Source organism: Chanos chanos, chromosome 5 (assembly GCF_902362185.1).
Source record: "Chanos chanos chromosome 5, fChaCha1.1, whole genome shotgun sequence".
NCBI classification, from domain to species: domain Eukaryota; kingdom Metazoa; phylum Chordata; class Actinopteri; order Gonorynchiformes; family Chanidae; genus Chanos; species Chanos chanos.
Window position 1 is genome coordinate 13974168 of NC_044499.1, and position 22520 is coordinate 13996687.

At 39.8% G+C, this 22520-nt stretch overlaps 3 protein-coding genes across 5 annotated transcripts; 2 read left to right on the forward strand and 1 right to left on the reverse strand.

The window, feature by feature from the left end:
- Window positions 1–1089: 1089 nt before the first annotated feature.
- LOC115813396 (neurturin) lies at window positions 1090–2625 on the forward strand. The gene is made up of 2 exons (XM_030776044.1): window positions 1090–1363; window positions 2162–2625. Exons 1-2 carry the CDS (start codon window positions 1090–1092, stop codon window positions 2623–2625), a joined length of 738 nt encoding a protein of 245 aa, XP_030631904.1.
- Window positions 2626–7974: 5349 nt separating this feature from the next.
- Window positions 7975–9176, forward strand: capsla (calcyphosine-like a). The gene is made up of 4 exons (XM_030775871.1): window positions 7975–8063; window positions 8229–8406; window positions 8631–8840; window positions 9075–9176. The coding sequence occupies exons 1-4, from the start codon at window positions 7975–7977 to the stop codon at window positions 9174–9176; spliced, it is 579 nt and encodes a 192-aa protein (XP_030631731.1).
- A 2294-nt stretch (window positions 9177–11470) lies between these two features.
- On the reverse strand, window positions 11471–22204 carry ranbp3b (RAN binding protein 3b). Of its 3 annotated transcripts, none has more exons than XM_030773747.1 (17): window positions 22183–22204; window positions 19452–19507; window positions 19325–19361; window positions 18923–19009; window positions 18630–18701; window positions 16555–16620; window positions 15999–16100; window positions 15460–15566; window positions 14318–14437; window positions 14024–14124; window positions 13847–13922; window positions 13554–13650; window positions 13114–13238; window positions 12744–12864; window positions 12392–12534; window positions 11964–12156; window positions 11471–11734 (listed from the first exon to the last, which is right to left on the reverse strand). In XM_030773747.1, exons 1-17 carry the CDS (start codon window positions 22202–22204, stop codon window positions 11691–11693), a joined length of 1569 nt encoding a protein of 522 aa, XP_030629607.1. In that variant the 3' UTR covers window positions 11471–11690. The 3 variants fall into 3 exon arrangements, with proteins under 3 accessions (XP_030629607.1, XP_030629605.1, XP_030629606.1); XM_030773745.1 differs by having other exon boundaries at window positions 15999–16112; XM_030773746.1 differs by having other exon boundaries at window positions 11472–11734; window positions 15460–15563; window positions 15999–16112.
- Window positions 22205–22520: the final 316 nt, after the last annotated feature.

The window sequence follows — 22520 nt, forward strand, 5'->3', positions numbered from 1 at the left end:
ATTTCCCCATCTGCGGAAATGTTTTCCTTGTTCATCCCTACGTCTAAAGAAAACAAATACTAACGAAAGGACAAAAAAAATCACTTACAAGAGAACGTCTAACAAATAAGATGTGGATATTGGAAAGAATTACATGATTGTGAAAGAAAACAACTACAGACCTGAAATAAAAGGGTTTTGAGGGAGCTATACTACACATACATATGGTCACATATATTCAGAAGACTCAAAAAACACAACTATCTTAACACAAATAGCGTGTGTCTGAAGATGTCATGTAGGAGAATGACCGATTCCTTGCCTGCTACTTATGAGTCACGGGATTAAGCATCAACATTTGTTTGTGTCAGCGCGGTACAATCAAGGAAGTTTATTTAGCAAAGCATGAGTCTATCAGTGTTAGCTTTAGCAAACCTCCAGGCTGTTGATAAAAGTGTTTGAACACATTCCTATACTGTGATCTGGGGTCTCCACCCTGTCTCATTCTATACACCTTCAACAATAACAAGAGCTGAATTAAGAGGAAGAGAAGGATATATGGAGAAATGTATGACTAAATGAAATAAAGGATCTCAAAACAGTCATCGTAGGCAAACAGGCTGGTCCTATATAGCGTTGAATAGACATGTAGGAATGGAGGGTGGAGATTGACCATTCAGAGTGGTACAGCTTGACTCACATTTCGATTACACAACAATAGGAAACATACAGAAAAACGCAAGAGAAAAAGAATGTGGAAAGATGAACAAAAAGGTGAACAAATAAATATGCGCCCTTATATGAAAAGGTGAAGCAGAACAATGTTTTTACATGGCATAATGAAGTGGAAAGAAAATTTTGACATGAGAGATTTCGTTCCCGGAATGATAAAAATCTAGCACACCTGCAGGAAAGGCCGAGATGTAGGCAACCATTTTGAATATCCAACAGATCCAAATTTGCAAGACTTCACATCATCTGATATCTTCTCAAGATTAGTTTGACACTGTGTTGGCGTAGCTTCGGAAAAACAATAGGATATTTCTAACGGACCTTGTTTTTTTGTTCCTCCCTGTCCTGCAGAGTTTCAATGCTCCACCACATTCTAAGATGAAGTTATGGAAAGGGGTTACCCTTGCCTTCGTTCTGTTTAGTGCATCACTTCCACTCCTGATCACAAGGACCATGACCACACCACATCAGTCCTCCCCACTACATTCACCATCATCATCATCATCATCATCATCATCATCATCATCATCATCACCATCATCATCATCGTCATCGTCATCATCACGGGCTTCATGGTCTTCCTCGCGCAGCGTAGCAGTACGTCGGCGTGTATCCAGGGCTACAGACAGTTTAGGCTCCCTCCTCTCTGAGTGTAAGATAAACAGTTTTTCTTGTCCTTAGCAACAGTACTAAGTTGAATGAGGTGGCGTGAGAATGGACTGACAGCAGGCTTACCTTCTCTCTTTGCTGTCACTACTATGTTTATTTAACAGGCATTTATGTACCACTCAAACTTTTACTCACCCAGCACCTCGTGAATTAAACTACCTCTATAACCAAAAGTTTGCTTTAAGTCTGCTTAAATATCAGGGAAAGAGTGCTTTTATACAGACAAGAATCAATATTAAACAATGTTTAAATGGTGTAGAGATATGACTAGTGTCATGGTTTTGTTTTCCAGAAACTATTAATTACTTGTTTCTAGCATGGCACAAAAAGTAACTTGGAACATGTTTGTGACTGACCAGAGAATATACTGCAATAACAGCGGTAAAAGATACTCATTTAAAACTATGCAGTACATTTTTTTTTTCAGTGAATGAAAGTACAAGAAGACTTTAGTGAGACGTAAATGCATGAAACTGCTTTGGTAAACACAAAAGACTGTCAAAACACTGCATGTTTTTGAAAAATAACGACTCTGAGTAAATTTCAGTGTGCCAAACGGCCAGAGAGTAAGAATGCCTTTTAAAATTCTCAAGTGAGTGAACTATAATCCCACTTGACAGCTATGTCAGTCTAAGTGCCAAGAAAATTCTGTGCATCTGAAACTCTCTGAGTTTTGAACAAAGCCAAAGGAAAACAGGATGGTATCTGAAAATGTGGTTCACATCAGCTGGTCTGTGAGTTCCTTATTCTGACGTTGTTCTCTCCTGCCCTCTCCTCACAGTCTCCTACCTGTTCCAGAGCTTCACCGAGGGTGAGCTGAAGAGGGTGATTGAGGTCCTCGTAGACAGGAAATCAAGGAGAGATACGCTAAAGGCCATTCAGAGCAAAAGGTCAAAGAGGGCCAGGAAGGGAACAAAACCTTGTTCCCTGCAGGAAGTGGAGTTGAAAGTGACTGAGCTTGGGCTAGGTTACGAAAGCGACGAGACCGTGCTATTTAAATACTGCAGTGGTAAGTGCAATACCGAAAGACGCAACTACGACATCGTGATGGAACACATGCAGAAAACAAACTCATCGGGTGAAAAAACGAAAGGGAGACGAAGAGAAAAGGAAAAGAGGGACAAGGCCCGATACAACCCCTGCTGTCGCCCGACGCAGTATGAAAAGGACATGTCCTTCTTTGGAAACAATAACCTTTTCTACACCATTAAGGAAGTGTCGGCCAAAGAATGCGGCTGTGTATGATGCCATGGTGATAGCAGACGAGACATTTGGTCAAGGACCTTTTGGATATTAGATGCCTGCTGCTTCTCCACAGTTACTGACATTGTGGGTTACCATGGAAACATGAGGCATTTGTTACCACCAACCACACCGAAAAGAGCCACGCGGTCACACCTTCGGCTGTAAGATGAGCCGTGTTGCAGCGGGCTCGACAGACGAGTGATTCTAATTGAAATTTTGAGACACTGACAATGCCTTCCAAAGGAAACATGAAGTTGTTGAAGACTTTTTCTTGAATGTTTCTAATTTTAACAGGAACTGTGTCTGCATGGATTGTGTCTAAACAAGTGCGGAGACTTTAGATCCCCTTTTGTTACCAATGTTATCTGAATATTGAAGTATTAAGTTAACCACTGTGACAATCTACCTCATTTTGTGTTATATATATATATATACATATGTATATTCAAATATGCAACTAATCTAGCTTTTACTATACCTGCATCACAGGACAGGAGTCAAAGTAAATCAAAGACAAATAACACTTGTAACTTTAACGTGTCTTTTCAGGTTAGATGTACTACAGTATGCACTATACACTGTCTCTAGAGAAGAATACCCACTAAACAAAGCTTTCTGCTTTCTCAAAGCCTTGCCAAAACATGTTCAGTAGTATAAAATATTTTTGCTCCACAGGACTGATTTGCACCCCAAAACTGAATGCCCTCAGTTTAAGCTTGAGTGAGTAATTAAACCCAGAGCAGAAGTTTCTTTTGCCAGTTAAGATGGTAAAAGAATGCTTTCAGCTCCATGTATTTATGTCTGTACACTAACATATCTGGTTCTGTGAAACACAATTCAACTGGGCTTTTAACTTAATGTAACCCCTTTAATGCCTATGCCAACAAAATCAAGCATGCTATAATGTATTATGACTACTGCAAGGCCAACTAACTCATACATGTGAAAGCAATAGTACAAGGTGTAAAAATATAATAACTAGAGCTATTGTATTATGTAACCTATAGAATGCATGTGCATCATCAAATCAGACACGACTGTTACATTATACAGGGATAATACAGCAATGCAAAGACAACTTTGAGGGACACATTATCATAGAAACAAAAAGGCTACCCTATTGCTATTTTTTTTTATATAATCAAAAACAAATGTTTCCTGACAATAACAGACTCCTTCTGGAAGGTTCAGAGAAAATTCTGGAGCCACTGTGCAGCCAACTACTGACATTCTTACAGTTTAATTAAGTCAAAAACCCACACAGAGCCTCATCTAGATCCATCTGGAACATGGAATCATTACCAGATAATACCACCTACATTTACCAGTCATACTTAACGCCCAGATAACTGAAGTCTTTTCCTTACACTTGTCGCCTTCATAGTGAAAAAAAAAAAAAAAAAAGGTCAAGTAAAACTAATGGTCTACTTAAATAATTAGAACTGTGAGGTAATTAAAGACAAAACCACAAATGAGATTGGAGGGCAGCCTGAAGCCATCAAGCCTAAACAGGACCTGTCTCTGCAGCTAATGAACTTACTGTAAAAACACGTCAACAGCTAGGTACGCTGAAATACTGGAAAGCAGTGGGGGCTTGGCAGTGAGGCTGGACTAAAAAGTACTGACAGCTCAGGATGGGCTGTTCACAAACAAACTCTACGCATCCAGTGTAATCCGCTGCATCTGGTCATTTTTTATTGGAATTGCTACAAATGTCCGCTTTCTGTTAAATGGGTGCGTTTGGTTGTAAGCTCAGGTTTAATATGATAACGTATATATTACATAAAACAATGATGTGGTCTCTGTGTTAAATGCTACACAGTACTAAGGATTAATACAGGTTTTGGAGAATATAGACGTTATTACATTGAGGCAATATAGCATTCTAGAACAATCTACTCCAGCTGAAAACACAAGTGTGATTTTTGCACCAGTGCATACACTTTCTTCAACTGTCATTTAGTCAGTCTAGATTGAGAGGTTTTATATTTCCTTTAATTGTAGGACTTATTGATGTCATTCCTATTGTGTGCTTGTAACCAACCTCAAAAGGTGAAGTGGAAGTCCTATGCGTGTTTCTGAGGTTCTACCATCTCAACTTCTTATCTACACAAACAGGCTCAAGTCTGACATTGCTGGGAGTTGTTGCCCAGCAGCAAAAAAACATACAAAAACAAACAAATAGACAAACAAAAAAGAACATTGATGCAGTGCATCTCTCTTGTAGTGGACAATCAATATTTATGGGACAGTGTTTAGATTAGTTATTTATTTAATCAGTGTAGTAGAGAGAGACAATCAAATATTTATTTATAAAAAACCTGTGCCAAAATGGAGTTTCTATTAAATCTTGCATTCTTAAACGTTTGCCGAATAAATGTAACCATCTTCAAAATGATTACATTGTTTAGTTTCTTTTCTTGCTCATTTCAATTTTGTTTGTCACACACTAATGGTACTGCATTCTCATTTTTTGTACAGTTGCTCCTGACAATACAACAAAGCTCTTGCAAAGGATTAGTCTTTGCTGAGAAGAAAATCATTTTTTCGTTTTCATTTTATCTCCACGATAATTCTCACATGTAGAGGTAAGTAGTATTATAATTCAGAACCACCATTAGGATACATTTTATTGATGAATTGATAGATGAATGAAATAAATTCTGCTTATCCACTCAGATGTATGGGGACACAATAATGCACAAATAGATTACAAAATGCATCTAATTCGGTCATATTAGGTCCGCTTTGGCCGTCATGGTAAATGTGTTGGACAAATTTAGTTTCCATGTTTGAAAGTTCCTTACAAAACTGGTGGAACCAGACCAGACTTCATTGTGCATATCCTGTGTAGTATTATATTACACATTGGCTTGAAGAGTAACCAAGAGCATGTCATCGCAGTGCATGAGAACAACACGGAACCCCAAAAAGCAGACTAATCAATATGAATCAGTTGAGAATGAGTATAAATCAAGTGCTCCCCACACACACCCACCAACACACCCACACTGAGCATGTTCTGATAAATGTTCGTGATAAATCTTTGAAGAGAAATATAAATTTGAGTGTTGTGGTCTGGCTGAACATTATCTTAATGAGAGAAAACCACTTCAGTTGGTGATCCGTTGTTTGCTTTTAAGTAGTAAATGGGCACAGGACCATGAGGACCTATCCAAAACCAACCTCCATGATAAACACAACGCTCTGACCGCAGCCAGAGTGACAAAACATTCTGTGATGATGATTAAATCTCAGCTGTAATTCTGACGAGACCTAGTGTTATTTAAGACTGTTGGAGACACTAAACATACTGAGGTAAACAAATCATTTCAAACGCTAAGTCAAAGGACTAAGCTATCTAAAATGGCTCTAAGATCTGGTTGACTGTTTCTCATTTTCTCTAACCATCATCGTCCTGGGTGAGCAGATTTTAAAGCAAGATCTGAATTACTGTTCACAGGTCCTCAACAGAGCGGAGCACAGTGGGGGGCTCCCCTTTAACCTTGATGCTAGAATACATTACAACGTTACTTGCTTGGTTTGTATTCCGCCTGTCTTGGAAGTCGCTCTAGATTGAAGGGTCTGCGAAATAAAGAAATGTAATGTAATGTAAACGTAATTACAACATAATTGCACAAATTTGCGCACCTAATGATTATGCAGAATCAACGTGAATCGGTTTCCTGAGTTCTTAAGGCTCGGGTATTCTGGGTAATGTCTGGGTTGAACAGAAATAAATATAAATAAATCTAATGAGCTTAATGTGGCCTAGCTGCCAACACGAGATAAGTTTACTCTTTTGCAAACCTGTGGACAGACATCTCCACATCGTGAACTGTCAGCAGGATTTGGACAGGTTTATTCCAACATTAATGTGGTCAACTGAAGATTAACGATGCATTTCAAATTCTCGTTGTTCTGTTCAACTCCACTTACTGTTAGTTAGACCCATCACACATCGTTACTAGGCTAAATGTTATACCCATGACACCCAACAACTCGCATTAACCTCAACGAAAGCCGGGTCTTCCTAAAAACCCTCACCTTATAAAGGACACACCAGACGAAGAATTTTAGGTGATTTCTCATGCATGTTTAATGTTCTTTACTGCATCCATCACTACATACATCATGATTCCATTCCAATAACGAAGAATATATTACGCTCAGGAAGAGGAGGAGCAGCGAGACTGTCGTGTGTGTGTGTGTGTGTGTGCGGTGCTTGTTCGAGTCTGTACGAGGGAGAAGTAACACTGCGGGATCACTGTTTCATTCAACAGGTATTTCAACTTGGAAACTTTGAAAGACTTGTGTATGTGTTTTTAATGTCCCCGGTAAGAGTAAAATTTCAAAACATATTCCTAGTCAGTTTGGGGTAAACCTTGCTTGTAGCAGAGCCTGGACAGGAAAAATATTAAACGGGTTATGGTCTTGTTGCCATGGAAACCGTGCACTGCCGTAAACAAATCCATTCATTGTTGGGGAGAAATTTACTTCCTTAAAACATTAAACTCGAAATTAGATTAAGCCTATTCAATATTCAGTGTCATTCATGTTATCATTTAAAGTCATTTAATAACAGTGTAGGCTTGGATCATAAATCCTTTCCAATCGAGGAATTATGACTTTCAAAGAAATTGCATCCTGTTCAGTCAATGACTTTAAAATAAATAGGCTACTCCAGCCTATGTAGACATGTAGGACTGTTTCTGTCAGTGCCTGTCACCCTTCAGCTTGTCCTCATTTATCACGGGTTTTCAGAGTAAGTGTGTTGATTTTGCTTGTTGTTGGGATGGCCATGACTAACAGGAGTTGAAGATAAGATTTCTAACATACACATACTTTATGGAAAGTGAATCATTGAGTGAATTATGAGAGATCCTCTTAAAGCTTTCAACAAAATAAATTGTGAATCTTCTTAAAAGTCCTGTTTCCAGGCACTTGTTTCAGTGCATTTTATGTTTATAGTAACACTCTTCAGTTACTGAGCCAACGAAAGCTCCCAGGATGCTTGGTTATTTGATCATGTGACTGTTTTGTTTCCACGCCCACCACTTCACACTTAGTGTGCTGTTGTTTAGGTATTATTTTTGCTTAAAGAGGGCAAAGATACTGTACATGTTTAAAGTCAGTGTGAGAATTGGGCTCTTGTGATATCACCAGCAGATAGGAGAATCACCAACAGATAGAGAGGATAATGAGATTTTTCTAGTTTACTACACTAATTATCCATCATTTAGTGATCCATCAAAGCATCATTAAACAAATCTGTATCCAAACCTATAAACTGCCTGATTCTCTTCATTTCATTGTTTTTGGAGGTCATAAAGAAGAACAGGGGAAAAAATGGCTGGTGACCAGTCTTCAGACCCACTGGAAGAGCTGAGACAGCAGTGTTTGGCAAGAGGAGCAGCTGGTATTAAAGGACTGGGAAGGTACTGCATGTGAGAAAGCTCAACAAACCCTTCATGCAAACTTAACTGCTGTTTATTTTTGTAACTGAAGAACACCTCAAATACAGCAGACAGAAATGCAGTCATATGAGAAATTGATCCCAAGACCTGTCTAATTACACCCTCTCTGTATTTATTTATGGTAAGGACCTTCCGTATCATGGACGATGATGGCAGTAAGTCTCTGGATTTTCAGGAATTTCAGAAGGGGTTGGAAACTTATGGTGTGTCCATGAGCAAGGACAAGATTCTGAAGATTTTTGGGATGCTGGACAGAGACGGCAGCGGCACCATAGATTTCAATGAGTTTTTGGAGAGCCTGAGGGTAAGAAATAGATAGACAAAACTGGGATGTAAACTTACACGTCGTTTTGATCTTGTAACATCAAGCACAATAATTACAAGCCTTTTTGAATCATTTGTAAATATGACATTCCACAGTCATTGTGACACAGACAGCAGTGTTTTAACAATAATCTAACAGACTGAACCTCTCAGGCCACTCTAGTCCCTGTTGTGGAGTGTGATACAGTCTCAATTTTTGCAAAGCCTCCAATGTCCAACGTGAGGAAGCAGGTGATATCGCAGGCCTTTAAGAAACTGGACAGGACCGGCGATCATGTGGTGACCGTGGAGGACCTGCGGGGGATCTATAACTGTCAACATCATCCAAAATTTAAGAGTGGAGAGTGGAGTGAGGAACAAGTGTTCCGTTCCTTCCTGGATAATTTTGACTCCCCGTATGAGAAAGATGGCAAGGTAACATAATGATTATAATAGCGATTATAAGATTCACTGACAGGCATGTTTAGAAGCTGCATGTAAATACATAATTGAGGATTCAACGATGTGGAATTTGATAGCAAAACACCAAAGTTAACTACTTTTCAATTCAGGCAGAACGAACCAACCTTGGAATGTTTTTTGTTGTTGTTGTTACCCGTATGAACAGTGTAGATTCTGTTATGCTGAAAATATCGCTCTATCTTGCAGGTGACTCTGGAGGAGTTTGTGAACTACTACAGTGGAGTCAGTGCCTCTATTGACAGTGATGACTACTTTGTCACCATGATACAAAATGCTTGGAAGCTGTAGCTTAGCTTCTCTGAGTTTCAAGCATGATTCAGATTTCAAAATGCTATAAGCAAGAAGCCATAGAAAATTACCTTTAGTACATTCTATTCCGTTTTTGTTGCAAAATGAATGTTAGTGAGATTTAATTATGCCTTTTTGATCATTTTAAGGGGAATGTGCTTGTTGTGTCAGGAATTTCCCTCTTAAATAAATTTCTTGTGCCAGAATATGAACCTCGTGGTTTTGGAAACTGAAATGAAGTGTAGTATCTGACTGATAGAGCCATCAGTCAGAAGAAGTAAGATCTTGTCATTTTTACTGATAGCTAAAGTGCTATACTGATAGCTAAAGTTCTGGTAGATAAAACTTTTCAATGCTTCAACAGTTGAACCAACTGCCCCGGCAAAAGAGTTTTGGTTTTGAAGCAGTCGAAAAATTTAAGATTTTCGCAATTTACTGACATCTGCGGGCAAACAAAATTAGTGCACCTTCTTAAAAACAGAGCACATAAATCCTCATGTTGTATGTTAAGTGTAGCCCTGGAACATAACATGCCCACATAGGCTTTTGCCAGTTTAGCTGATGTATTTCTCGGTTCAGCAATCTTGAATTCCCCCGTGTAAAAATTCATGCTGCTTTTAAAATATAATGGCCTTTAATATTTTCATTGTTATGAAGTCAGAGAGGATTTTGCATTCAGTAAAAGAGTGTTTCAAAGTATTTCAATCATATTCAATGAATCAGACTATATCTGGGGACATCTCAAAGGACGTTTGCACAGCAGTAGCACACTGAGCTTCTGCAGACATGACTGTAACGCTGCAAACTTGTTATTGATCATATTGTTATTGATCCAGACTTGAGTATGACCTGACCTCCTGATGTCAGAAAACTACTTATATCAGGACCGAACAAAAAACCATATCCGGTCTACTTTCCATTCACTGAAATAAGCAGAATTTGAACTATTTTAACTACGTTTTGAATGTGCTGTGTGTCTCATCCACATTTTTGGAGTCAAGAGTGACACCTTGTGTTCATATATTGAACAACTGCATGAAACCCCCTTCCACATGCATAGTGTGCATTCAGTGGAATTCCATATTCCCTTGCATACAGCTGAGTACAAATACTGCTATGGCCCTCTCCTCACTTTCCCCTGACCTGAACTGGCAGCCGAAGACTTGAAATTAAAAACAACATGTATGTGACAAAGCCCATAAGCCACAACCTTGATACATGATCTCACTATTGATGTGACATTGCCATGACATTTGAAGGTCTGACATCTGCTGGACTTATTAGTAACTGGTGATTATAATTAGGAAAGCGTGGTCTGCAGCCCTCCAAACAAATACATACATTTCATTCATATTAAGGAAGAGTGTGACAGCAAAAAAAAAATTATGTTTTCACTTTGATTTTAAGATTTATTTTTGCAAAGGAGGCCTGGAGACATGGAGTTCTAGTAAATGATAATATATTCATATAAATTTACATGACATTCAGGGGCTGAACAGGTTTTTTTTTTTTTCTCTAAATGCACTCAAACTTTAAACACACAAAGTAAATCTTCATTACCAACATATGGTCTCCAAGGAAATGAAAATGGATAAAAAGTTATATAATAAATCAATAATCATAAAAAAAAAAAACTCCGAGTATGGAAAATAAAAACAAGTATCTGCAGGAAGTTTTTGTCAATAAAAATAAAACAAAACACACTTGCCCAAAGGCTACTGGACAGAAAGCCATATATTTTCCAGAAAACTGTAGGGACGAAACTACTTTCCTCCTCTTATGGTTTGTTAGGTAGGAGTCACAATATCACAGTCTGTGTTGGTTTAGTCCTTTATTTATTACGTCAATAAGAAATCTATCTAATTACCATCATTGCTGAGAACTAATAGTATCGGCTTATCCTAAACCAGTGAATATGTCTGAAATGCTTAATGAATCTCTATTACCATAGAAATAAATTAAGATTGAGAAAATGTTTTGACTAAGTAGAACAGATGGGGAATCCGATGGGTGCACAGTTACTGACCAGACGATTGGTCAATAGATGCCGATGATGAGAGTCTGTGGATGATGTCACAGGAGAGATGTGGTCTGAAGCCGGGGGAGTAAAAAAAGTCCCACGATACAAACTGCAGTCTTGACATGTGCCATATGTTAAAACGGAGAGGAAACACCCTCACACTCATCAATATGATGAGCGGGCAAGTCCAAAACCATTCATGGAAAGTCTTGCAATTTTTTTTTTCTTTTGTTGTCGTCAAAAAGGAAAAAAAAAAATCTAAACAAAACAAAAATACAAATAAAAACAAAACAAATCCAAATTCCAGATTTACATTAAATGCAGAGGAGAAAAAAAATGAACTACACAAGTTAGGTGAGAGACTCCAATACAGGGTTAGATCTCTAATATCCAAAGTACTGGTCTTAGAGTGCCAAGTTGATTAGGGCCACCCGAAGAGATGCCTGCACTAAAACCCTGTTGAGAAGTTTTGTGTCGGGCAGATGATGATGATGCTATGTGCTCTCAGCTGCTGGGGCCTCTCCACCTTCAGAGGTACCTGTAAGAGAGAGAAAATTGTTACAGACCTGAGATGGTGCGGCAAACATTTTTCAACTGCTCTAAAACAGTGGCATTACGTCTACTGACCAATCAAATAAAAGAAAATCTCACAGACGATCTTAAAAGTATGAATCGGGTCAGGCAGTAGCGTACGCGATCGTTTATTCTAAAATGGAAGTCTGTCGCTAGCTGACGAGGGTCTAAGACCAGAGGAGAGAGAGCGTTACCGCTAGCAGTAGCGTTTCCTGTGACTGGGTTATTGGCAGGCTCGTCGTAGTCACTGTCGTCCTCGTTAGACTGCGGTACCTCGGGCTCAGGCTGGGCGGGTGTGCTTTCCGGCTCTTGTTCCGCACGGCTCCGCAGCGCAAGGATGCGGTGGTGCAACGCTGCAGCCAGCTGCCCGGCGTCCTTAGAGCTGGCCTGGAACATACCACGCATCACATCATCACCAAGGCCTGGACTTCATTAAAAACTAATTAACAGAACACAACATCAACGGCCAGTTCAGCAAACAATCCCTTCGTTTGTTTCAAAAACATCTACGCTACAACTCAAACTGAATTATACGGGGCAGAGAGCTAATCAGAGCAGAAAGGCACAGATGGGATGAGTAAATATTTGGCGTGCGGGAGCACAGGTCGGCTTTGTGCCGTACCGATATGAGGAAGACCTTGACTCCCTGGTCCTCTGTGTCCATGGCAGTGATGCGGACGCTCTTCTCACTGGCCTTATCCACCTGCATCTGGGGCCACAGCTTAGTGTTGAGGATCAGACGAAGACTGCCCTGGGTACGCATGACTGGGAAACAAAGACGGCGCATTCACAGCTTTACTATTTCCAGTCTCCACAAATAGTAAGAGAGGGTAAGAAGAGGTAAACGTGGGCCGATTAAATTTAAAGAGAATAAGTGGGTTCTCTGATAGTGGCCATAAAGCACTAGACAAGGAGACCGACAATAATATTACATATGTTATGCAAAAAGAGAAAGTTCATTTGATCATACGCACCTAATCTGGATTGTAACGTTCCATCATCAGTGGATGCCATGTCATTGAGTCTCAGGAGCCCACGACCTCGTTCAATCCAAGACTGGGCTGGTTTGTCAAACACAAATAACTTGCACTGCATCTGTTTAATAATAAAAAAAAAAACAAAAAACAAAGAAATCAAAACAAAACAAAAAAAAAAAACAGAAAAGGAAATGTCAGTCATGCGGTCGTCAGCTCTGGTGGAGTCTTTATGTCATGGTAAGCATGGCAAGCCACGCCCATTTCTGTAGTGTTTAACATGTCCTTCCATACACCAACAAGAAATATTAAGGTAGGCAGGTATGTCTGACACTCAAAGGTGCTGAATGACTGGGGACAGGAAACCAACCTGTAAAACATTACTCTCAGCCTCCTCTCCAGTTCGCACCTCCACTTTCTCCAGAATGCACTTCTTGGCGGTGGCTTTGGTGTAAGCTGCGGCTGATTCCTCTAGGGACTCAGTCACGCTGTGATCTGAAACAAAACCAACAACGCCTTCAGCTATGGGCTGTCAGTCTTACCTGAAACTGTTTGTCTGATCAACGACTTTTCTGGGGCTTTAACCACATGACATGTTGAAAAAGAAATATTTGTTCAGCACCAATGTGTTTCGAAATGACTTCTCAGCTATTTAATCAGCATACAGTGCTCAGGTCAACTGGGCTTGGCCTACTAAACACCTGCTTTACCCATTTTGTCATGCAAGGATAAACTATCTAAACAGAAAAGAGCTTGGTTTTGACTCATGGCTACAAACCAAACCGGTACATAGGAAATGTGTACACATACTCTTGTCTGGTGTAGCCTCCTGTGATGAGGGTTCTGATGATGGAGCAGGACTTTCTTTACCAGTATCAGCTGCTGATTCTCCACCCTTAGGAGGGCTCTGAGAACCAACAGAAACGGTAAAAGGTCACTCCTGCCACATTTACTGCTTTTGGAATTTCACATGGTATCAAAATGCACAGACGTTAAGAAAAAAAAACCAACCATTCCGTTCGTAATGACACCCCATTTTCACGTGCGAAAAAGAACGGGTCACAAAGTTAAGTACGTCGGAGAACGGTCTCCGTTAGACTTACCAGCACTCGCTCAGACATATTCTGCCCAAAGACAAATTTTGCCCCTTTGTCTACGTTGTTTGTGGCATTCTGGGAACTGAAAGGCCAAACGGGGGGGAGATTTAGTGGATTTGAGGTAAACATGGTGGCTCCAGTAATCTGAGAGCCATAATGGGAGACGTGCTCTTCGGCCCTTACCTTGGGGTGCCGATGTACTGCAGAAAGTAATTAGTTCCTCCTGACACAGACTCTTGTGTCGCAGAGTCTTTGCAATCGCTCGCTGTGCTTTCTCCATCCAACTGAGCAAAGAAACAAACAAAACAAAACAAAACAAAACAAAAAACAGACACTGGGTGGAGTGTTTCTTTCTTTTTTTTTTTTTTTTCAAACGGGTTTCAATAAAAGTAGGATTAGAGAGAAGAACATGGACTGTATGGGGGGGGGGGGGGGGGGGGGGGGTATTCATCTTTTTCTTTTCACACACTCTCTTACCTTTGCTCTTTCCTTAATATTCTGTCCAAACACAAAACTGGAATCAGCGAGGAGATCCTTTTTCTGGCCGCTCTCTCCCGTCTTACCAGCAGTGCCGTCTCCCTCCTCTTTCTCTTGCTTCTGCAGAAACAATAAAGAAAAAAGACAGGGTTGAAACAGACTCAGGAAATGAGATGTCCGTTGTGACCTCTCTGCGCTATGATCTACAGGGTCAACTGAGGCACCCATGCTACGCTGTGGATTTAACCAGAGTTCAAACGTGTTTGGTGAATCAGAGTGATCATGTTCCTTTGAACTGTACACATGATGTAGTACAGTCTCTAGTGTCCCACTGCTTTTACAAAACTGTTTTATTCAGAAACTGTTCCATTCAAATTAGTCATGACAGTCCAAACAATGCACTATTGCACACCTAACTGTACAGACCCTAGACTCTTATCGATCTTGAGTAAATTACAGCAGGAAAAAAACGGTCGACTGTAAGGGGACTACTTTTTAGTTGGGCGCCAGACGCCCTCCAGGAGTGTCAAAGAGAAAGAGAGACGGAGAAGGAGAAAAAGGGAAAAACAGAGAACATGGGCAAGTCAACAGGCCACTTTTACTCCCATCAGACCAGCAGACTATGTCTAGTAGGGCCTAGGTTCACATGCAGCCTGCTGCGGCTAGCTCATATTTTCAGGATAGTAACAACGAGGCATTAAAAATTTAAGGCAATATGCACAAAATAAGAAAAACACATTAGAGAAAATTAACTAAATATATGACAAATAATTAGATATATTTTTAGGTTTTTTGGAGGTCCAAAGTTAGAAGAGTCATCAATTTTTGGCCTGGTGGAAATGTCAAATGCTATCATAAAATAATCAAAACAGTTTCTGGTTCAACAAGACAGAGGAGAAAAAAAAAAAGTGATAAATACAATCAAGGATGTCGATTAATAGTCACTTTTGAGCAACAAACTCCACATGTGTTACAATATGCGCAGTTCACTTGATGTGTAATGTACTAGTTAAAAATAAAATTTTGGGCACTTTTGCTAGCCTCCAAATCAGCATGGTGAGATTTTAACAAGGTAAATGGGTGAAGGAATTGTGAGTGTGACTATCAGGTAATTAAAAAAAAACAGGGTCTGGTGCACTCACCTGTGATTTGTCCAAGTTCTCTGTGCTATTACCGAAAAACGGCCGGCCCTCCTGAGATGCCGCGTCTGAGAACTTCCCAACACCATTCGTCCCACAGGTGGAGTCTGCTGACAGGGCGAAAGAAAGTTATACACGGGTTAAAAAAAAAAGAAGATGAACAGGATGAATAACGCATGTTGAATGCCTGGAAATATGGGTGTCACGCATGACTTGAAATGTCAGTACAGTTGCTCAGTGATTTACCAAGTTATATAAGCTAAGACGGGCTTTGGGCCGTAATTTGGCTACTCCAATCATGTTTTTGGCTTTAACATGTTAGACATATGTCTGTTATAACAGTGTGATGATATTGCCAAGTCTACATTCCTTGTTATACAGCCCTTCAACTAGCTTACTATCAAGCTTTGTTCCAGTTTTTGTGTTAGATTCAATTTTACACTAGATAACGTGACGGCACATGATGTCATTTTTTTTTTTCGGTTTTGCTCACGTACTTGAGAGCTTTTCTAAGTCGGTGTGGCATTATAAGGGTCACTCACTAGTCTTACTGTTGTCCGTGAACGTTTTGGTGGGCGGAGCCTGGAGAACCGCTGGTCGTAAAACACTCCGCTGCTGCTCCTTAGGCTTCTGACTCGGGAGGCCTGCAAGAGAACCTGCTAATAGATTAGATCTCTGACTGAATAACCAGGAAGACGGCAGACTGCATCAGCCTGACGTGTTCCTGTGGAGCGCAGAAGCAATCCCATCCCCTCACAGCGAAAAACAGAAGATTAATGTTTCTGTCTGTTTAGAAAGGATGACAGTCCACATATCCTCAGTTGGCTCTGTATGCATAATGTCTGAGTCAGCTTAAAATTTCAATTTCCTCTTTGACCACAAAGAACAGAAGAAATGTTTCATGATTGCGGATATTCTACTCAGTATTAAAAGAAGAAAAAAAACATAAAAGAAAGATAAAAGAAAGAAGAAAAAAAAATGGTAGAAGATGAATTCCCCATTGAATGGATTACTTTTGACTAACCCTTGTAACACTTCATAATTTGTTCTCTCTACTGCATCTTTCTCATAGGGCCTTGCAGAGACAAAGATTCCTACCTGCACTGGGGGCCTGTCCATGGATCAGGGTTGGAGGTTTCAATCGAAATCCAACTGGCTTTTCCTCTGGAGGAGAGATTATCAAGACAAGTACAATTGTTTATTTTTAAAGAAGGGGAAGGGGTAAAAAAAAGACTACTGGCATATGGTTAGCACGTTGCTCTTCTTCTGCTGGGTTTCAAGAGCTCACGTCTAGTCCATTCAACATATCTGGTTAATTCATAATACCGCACAACAGGCACTGAGAAGTGGGTTGCTGAGGTCTACTCAGACTCAAGTGTGTTACACTGGGTTTTGCCCGTGGTGCTTGCTTCTCTTTTGCACTCTCTCTCTCTCACACACACACACAAACATATTAAAAAAAGCATTTAGGGCTTAACGAAGACCTCTCAAATACAGGTCTATCAGTATGTCCACAGGCTGCTATTACGCTTGCAGTAAACAGAGCAACGCTACCCTCTCTCTTGCCTTTGCTCACGAGAGAATCAACGAACTGGACATGCTCCATGCCCCACAGGCCTGTCACCATGACAACCTGGACCAGCACTACTTGACCACTTCCTGTTAAGTTCCTCTAAAAATACCCTGCAGGCTCAAAACTTAGCTTCTTCAAATTCTTTTCGATTGAGACGGTAGCCGAGCCATTTCCCCCGACAGCACGTTTTTTGGTTTGATGTGCTTGACTGGATTTGTGCTCTATATTTGAGGAGCCAGGAATAGAACAGAATGCTCCAAGAGCATCTCCCACTGTTCTCACTTCAGCTCGCCACAGCCCCTGCAAGAGCACCGTCTCAGCACTGAAACAGCCCACAGTTCAACAGTCACTCCATTTCAAGTCCATTCAGCCATGCGAAAGTACGAGCCCTTAACAGCAACTCAACGCTGCTCACTATATAAACCGAAGATTGCTGACTCAAGCTCATTAGAAATATCTGAAAGAGAGGGATCTCTAAATTGGGTCTCGAGGAAGTGAGAGAATGTCTCATTTCATAATACGTTGGTGTTTGGTGCACTTACCATGGTCACTAAGATCTTGGGCATTCATTTACCCTGACTAAACAAGGAAGGGGAATGATGGCAGGACAAGAGTCGAGAAACCCGAAGAGATACACTCTATGCCTCACCATGTCAACATTTCAACAAACAAACACAAACACAAACACACACACACACACACTTTGCTGTCTCCAAGTGAGCAGTTAGCAATTCAGAGGTTGAATTCTGGACTCTGGGATCCAAAAACAAAGTCTATAAAACAAACATTTCTCTGCTCTTTCCCCTTCATTTCAAGTCATACACACACACACACACACACACACACCTTTTGAGCATAAACTGTCTGACCTCATGTGTCAGTTACACTGGCGATACTCAGTCAGTTGCTCCGAGAATACTGAAGATTACTATGAGACTGCACAGTATGCCAAGTCCTATCAGAAAGGAACTGATGCAATAACTATCTCACAAGCTGCTGCAATACTGGCTGCAGACAAAGCAAATCACAAGCTTCTCTTTAGTTTGGTACCATGTTTGTTTGTTTTTTAATCCGTTTGAATCTGAACTCGCATTGCAAATGGAAAGACGCAAAACTAATGAATTTTTTCTTGCCCTTTTTTTGATCTGTAAAATTGGATATTTACACCTAATTTTTCTGCTGTTTTGTGATTTTACTCAAAACACTGATGATGGATTTTCAAAATATGATTCATGTAATTTCTGTTATCTCTATTTTGGACTCTAACAAAGTACAGGAGAGCTGACACCAATCTGAACTAACAAATCCTACAGGTCGATGTCTCTTAATCACAGGTACGTGACCTTAATGGACTTATTTCACTATTATTTCGTGCTATAAACAGTACGCTGCTTTTGGCTAACTGAGGACAGGGGGGAGGGGAGGTCAATAAAAAAAAAAAAGAGCAACATGACTATTCAATTATTCTTCACCTAATCTGAACTTATATCAGGGTGAAACATCATTAACTGAATTAGACACGCTGTTTTGCTACTGATACAAACACAATTTTCAACTCAAGTCAGAGTGTTTGGTAGCAGGGGTAGTCAAAGTGCCTCACCTGGCTCTGAGTCTGAGTTACCGGTAGGAGACTGGCAGAAACTTGAGGGCATAAAGACATTATTCTTGGAAACTGCAACAGAGGACAGAAACAAAACAGTTCTAAGAGCACATATTTCAAGTGTGTCCAACACAGAAAAAGTCAACTTTGGGATGTGACTGATGACTAACGACACAGAAATGAACACGCCGATTACGACACGTATGACAAACTTATCAGTTGCTAGCACCTACAGAACCCTTACCCACGAGAATCTTCACGTTTTAATGTGGTGAACAGTGAGAGCCCATTACCTGAGTGTGATGGTGGGAACTGGTTTAGAGAGGAAGTTCTCTCCCTTTTCATTGGAGGACAATACTCTCCATCTTCTCTGTCTGAATCTGAAAAAAAGTAAATGAACAAACAAAAAAAATGAGCCAATGACAGCCCTTGATGTCTGTTCCTCCTCCTTCGCCTGACGTTCAAATAACTTTTAAAGCGGATGGCTACTTCCAGAAAGGTCTGCAGAGATTTAACAGAGGACCAACGGACAAACCTTTTACACTGCAATATATTTTTCAAACACTGACAGATTATTACTGAAGCCCCAACACTTGTCCGTGTTCCCTACTTGAGGAATCCCTAACTACAACTGTGAGACCAACTATAAGCATATTTTTGTAAACAGAACAACTGACAAAAGATGGTAAGCTCACCTTCTCCGTCTTCTGCACTTGATCCATCGGCAGATCGCTAAAGAGAAAGAAAGAAAACATTACCTCTGAACAGCAGAGTTCCCATGCTGTAATCTGGAATATTCCATCAGAGAAGACAATGACTCACCTTCTGTGCTTTGTCCTTCTGAAACACAAATACTGGAGGAGCTATGGCAGGTTTCTCTGTTAAAAGAATTAAAGGGAAAAAAGCTTGAACCCATAACTATGTACTGTCAATGTGACAAAACTGCATAAGTGCAATTAAAATTAGGATATAGTTAAGCTGCAGATATATAATCAGTTCAACCTGGATTAAACTGGGTCACCTGGTAACGATCATAACAGTCTGTTTCAATACAATCATTTTGATCTCAGTGAATAGATGGAAAGCACCTGCTAAGATTCCGTTTTCTGCTGCCACTAATATGTCGTTAACAAAGAGGCAAATGACAGTGGTTTGAGATGGGGGGAGATGTTTGACCACAAGGCCTGACCAGTATGAATGCTGTGCTGTGTACATGCAATATTAAGTGCATGCTGAACAGCTAGTTTATTCCTTATACTAACAGATAAAACACTAAATGCACAAAACTCAAAATAAATAAATAAATAAAAGACAATACAAGCTCAGTTCCCCAGAAAACGAGCGTCATTTCCCCTACATTTAATGGACCAGCATATCCAACACTAGACTGCACAGAACATTCACGGTTTTGGCCATTTTCACTGTGCACGTTAATGAACAATAACAATTCATCAATGGTCGAGAAAGCTGGTTGAAAGATGACATCTCTTCAGATCTGTTAAGTGGAACTGTTTTTTTATTACCAGTAATTTATTAAGGAATGAAACACACAGCACGATTTGCAAATAAACAAAGACACATGACTCCCCTGACCCTCTCTGTTATTTTTAGCAGACACGTCTCTAAATAAACTGATGTCATATCAGCGCACATTAAACACGCCGTAAACAATACTTACACTGACGCTCACATAAGTCTGCCCCAATTTGCTAGTTATTAAAACTTAAGACATAACAATCAAAGCATCTTGTAAGCATTAAGAACTATACGTTCATAATTCTTAACGGCACTCCCTGACTTTTACATTAAGCAGAAAGTCAACTCTTTTCGCAAACCATTGTATTTCAAAGCTTATATAAAACATGAATATGGAACATGAGTGTTTCGAGTTCGCTATAAATTCTCAGTGTAGAGTGACATATCCAAGCAACAAAATACATGACGAAATTCCAGCGTTAAACAGAAAGTATCAAACAAGATGTAAGGATTTAAGCTATCAACTAAAACAAATAAACACATCAAGAATGAAGATTTTAGGACATTGTTGCAGTGCAATTTTAGTACCTAAAAGTGTTTTACACATATTAGTTCTCTCTCCAGACATGTGTTCAAAGGGGATACATTACACTCAAGAGTATGGGGTGGGCGGGCCCGATTCAGATAGCTGGAACGCTGGGTAACTTGCTAGCTAGCTAGCTAACGAACCCTTAGCTGTCTTACCAGCTATACAGTAATGTCGCCACAAAGCTAACGTTACAATTTCTCGGATTGAGTAACATTAATGGATAAAAACTTTCAGCTGGTACGTCACCCAAGACAGATTAAGTGAAATCTCTTCACAACATGTATGAACCAGTGACAAAATACGATTAAAATGTGGCCATCATTGGGTAGCCGACAGTGACTTAATTTTAGCATAATGTTAGTGTTCATGAGCTATCTTAAAATATGAATCTCATGATTAAGAATTGCAACAATTGGCTACAATTCTATTCCATAAAGTTAAAATCACTCTTATTTGAAAATATATGTCATTTTGTCTTTCGCAAATGCCCTTGATATATTAACATACAGTAGCGTATGCTAAAGATAGCCATCTAAGCATAAGAAAGCCAATTTACATGGCTAGGATGAAGCTAAAGCTAAACTATTAGCTGTTAAAATAGCTACATTAAGGGGGGGGGGGGGGGGCAACTTCATTCTCCGCAACAACGACAAAATGACCACTCAACATATTTATCCTTCTCTAGTTTATCAAATGATGTAGCTAGCATGGTGATCAAGTACTGTAACGACTTAAAGTAGCGTTACAACATCTATATAATTTGGCTAAATGAACGTCAGACCAAATTTAATTCTATATGTAACTCGTCAGGATTTCCCGTTATTTCGTTACGTTTTCTAGAATTATTGCAGCTAAAAATCAAACTGCAAGTCCTCTAACTTGTGACAGTAGCTAATGGCACTAACGTTAAACTGTTGTTTTCTAATTGATAAACACTGGACAAGTTTCCCCCGGATTAGGTGATTATATTCGACAGAACTCGTCTCTATAGTTTTCTGTGCCGACGTATGTTAATTTATTGCTTACAGCCTTTTAATCAGACGTTAATTGACGGTCATACGCACGTCAATCTAAATTACACCTAAAGTAATGGTATTTACATGTAGCTGAAGAGTACCATCTGAATCAATATGCCTGTCTCGTCCCCGCCTAAAAATCAAAGAAAACAGAAAGGCCGGGAATGCTAGTTGGCTAATCGCTTCGCTTCTAGGTTAGGTTAGCTTTCTGGCATTAACTTCATCTCTCATTATTGCAACCACGAGAGCTAATCACTGCTTAGCCTGCTAGCTAACCTATCGTTAAACAGTCACACATTAGCTAGCAGCTTAATGAAGCTTCATAATAGTAGATGCCCAATCTTTGAAAGAGCACTGAAAGGATGCGTACTTATTTTGCATTTATATATTTCTGTATATGTAGTTATCTTGGATTTCTGATTAAATGTATATCCTTTGTTTAGTTATTTCACTGGTTCACCCCATTGCCTACCTTCGTTTGCTAAGTCCGCCATTTTACTTCTCCGCGCACACCCACAAAGCACTGCGCCAGAAATGTGTGTGTTATTTCTAGTGTCGAAACAAAAGATTATTATCATCACATTCTTGTTTAAGTCCCGAACTATTTCACTAAAAATAGAGGGTGAATAGTTTTCAAATATATATTTACAAACTAGATTCACTTTATTCAAGTATATAAATTGCCAACAAACTATTTAAATCACTGGCAAACAATCTCGAATACTTCACAGAAACTACTTCGAACAAACGTGAAACATGTTCCAAATGGTAAACACTAGGAGCTCCACTATATTGTTCTATGGTGATTTT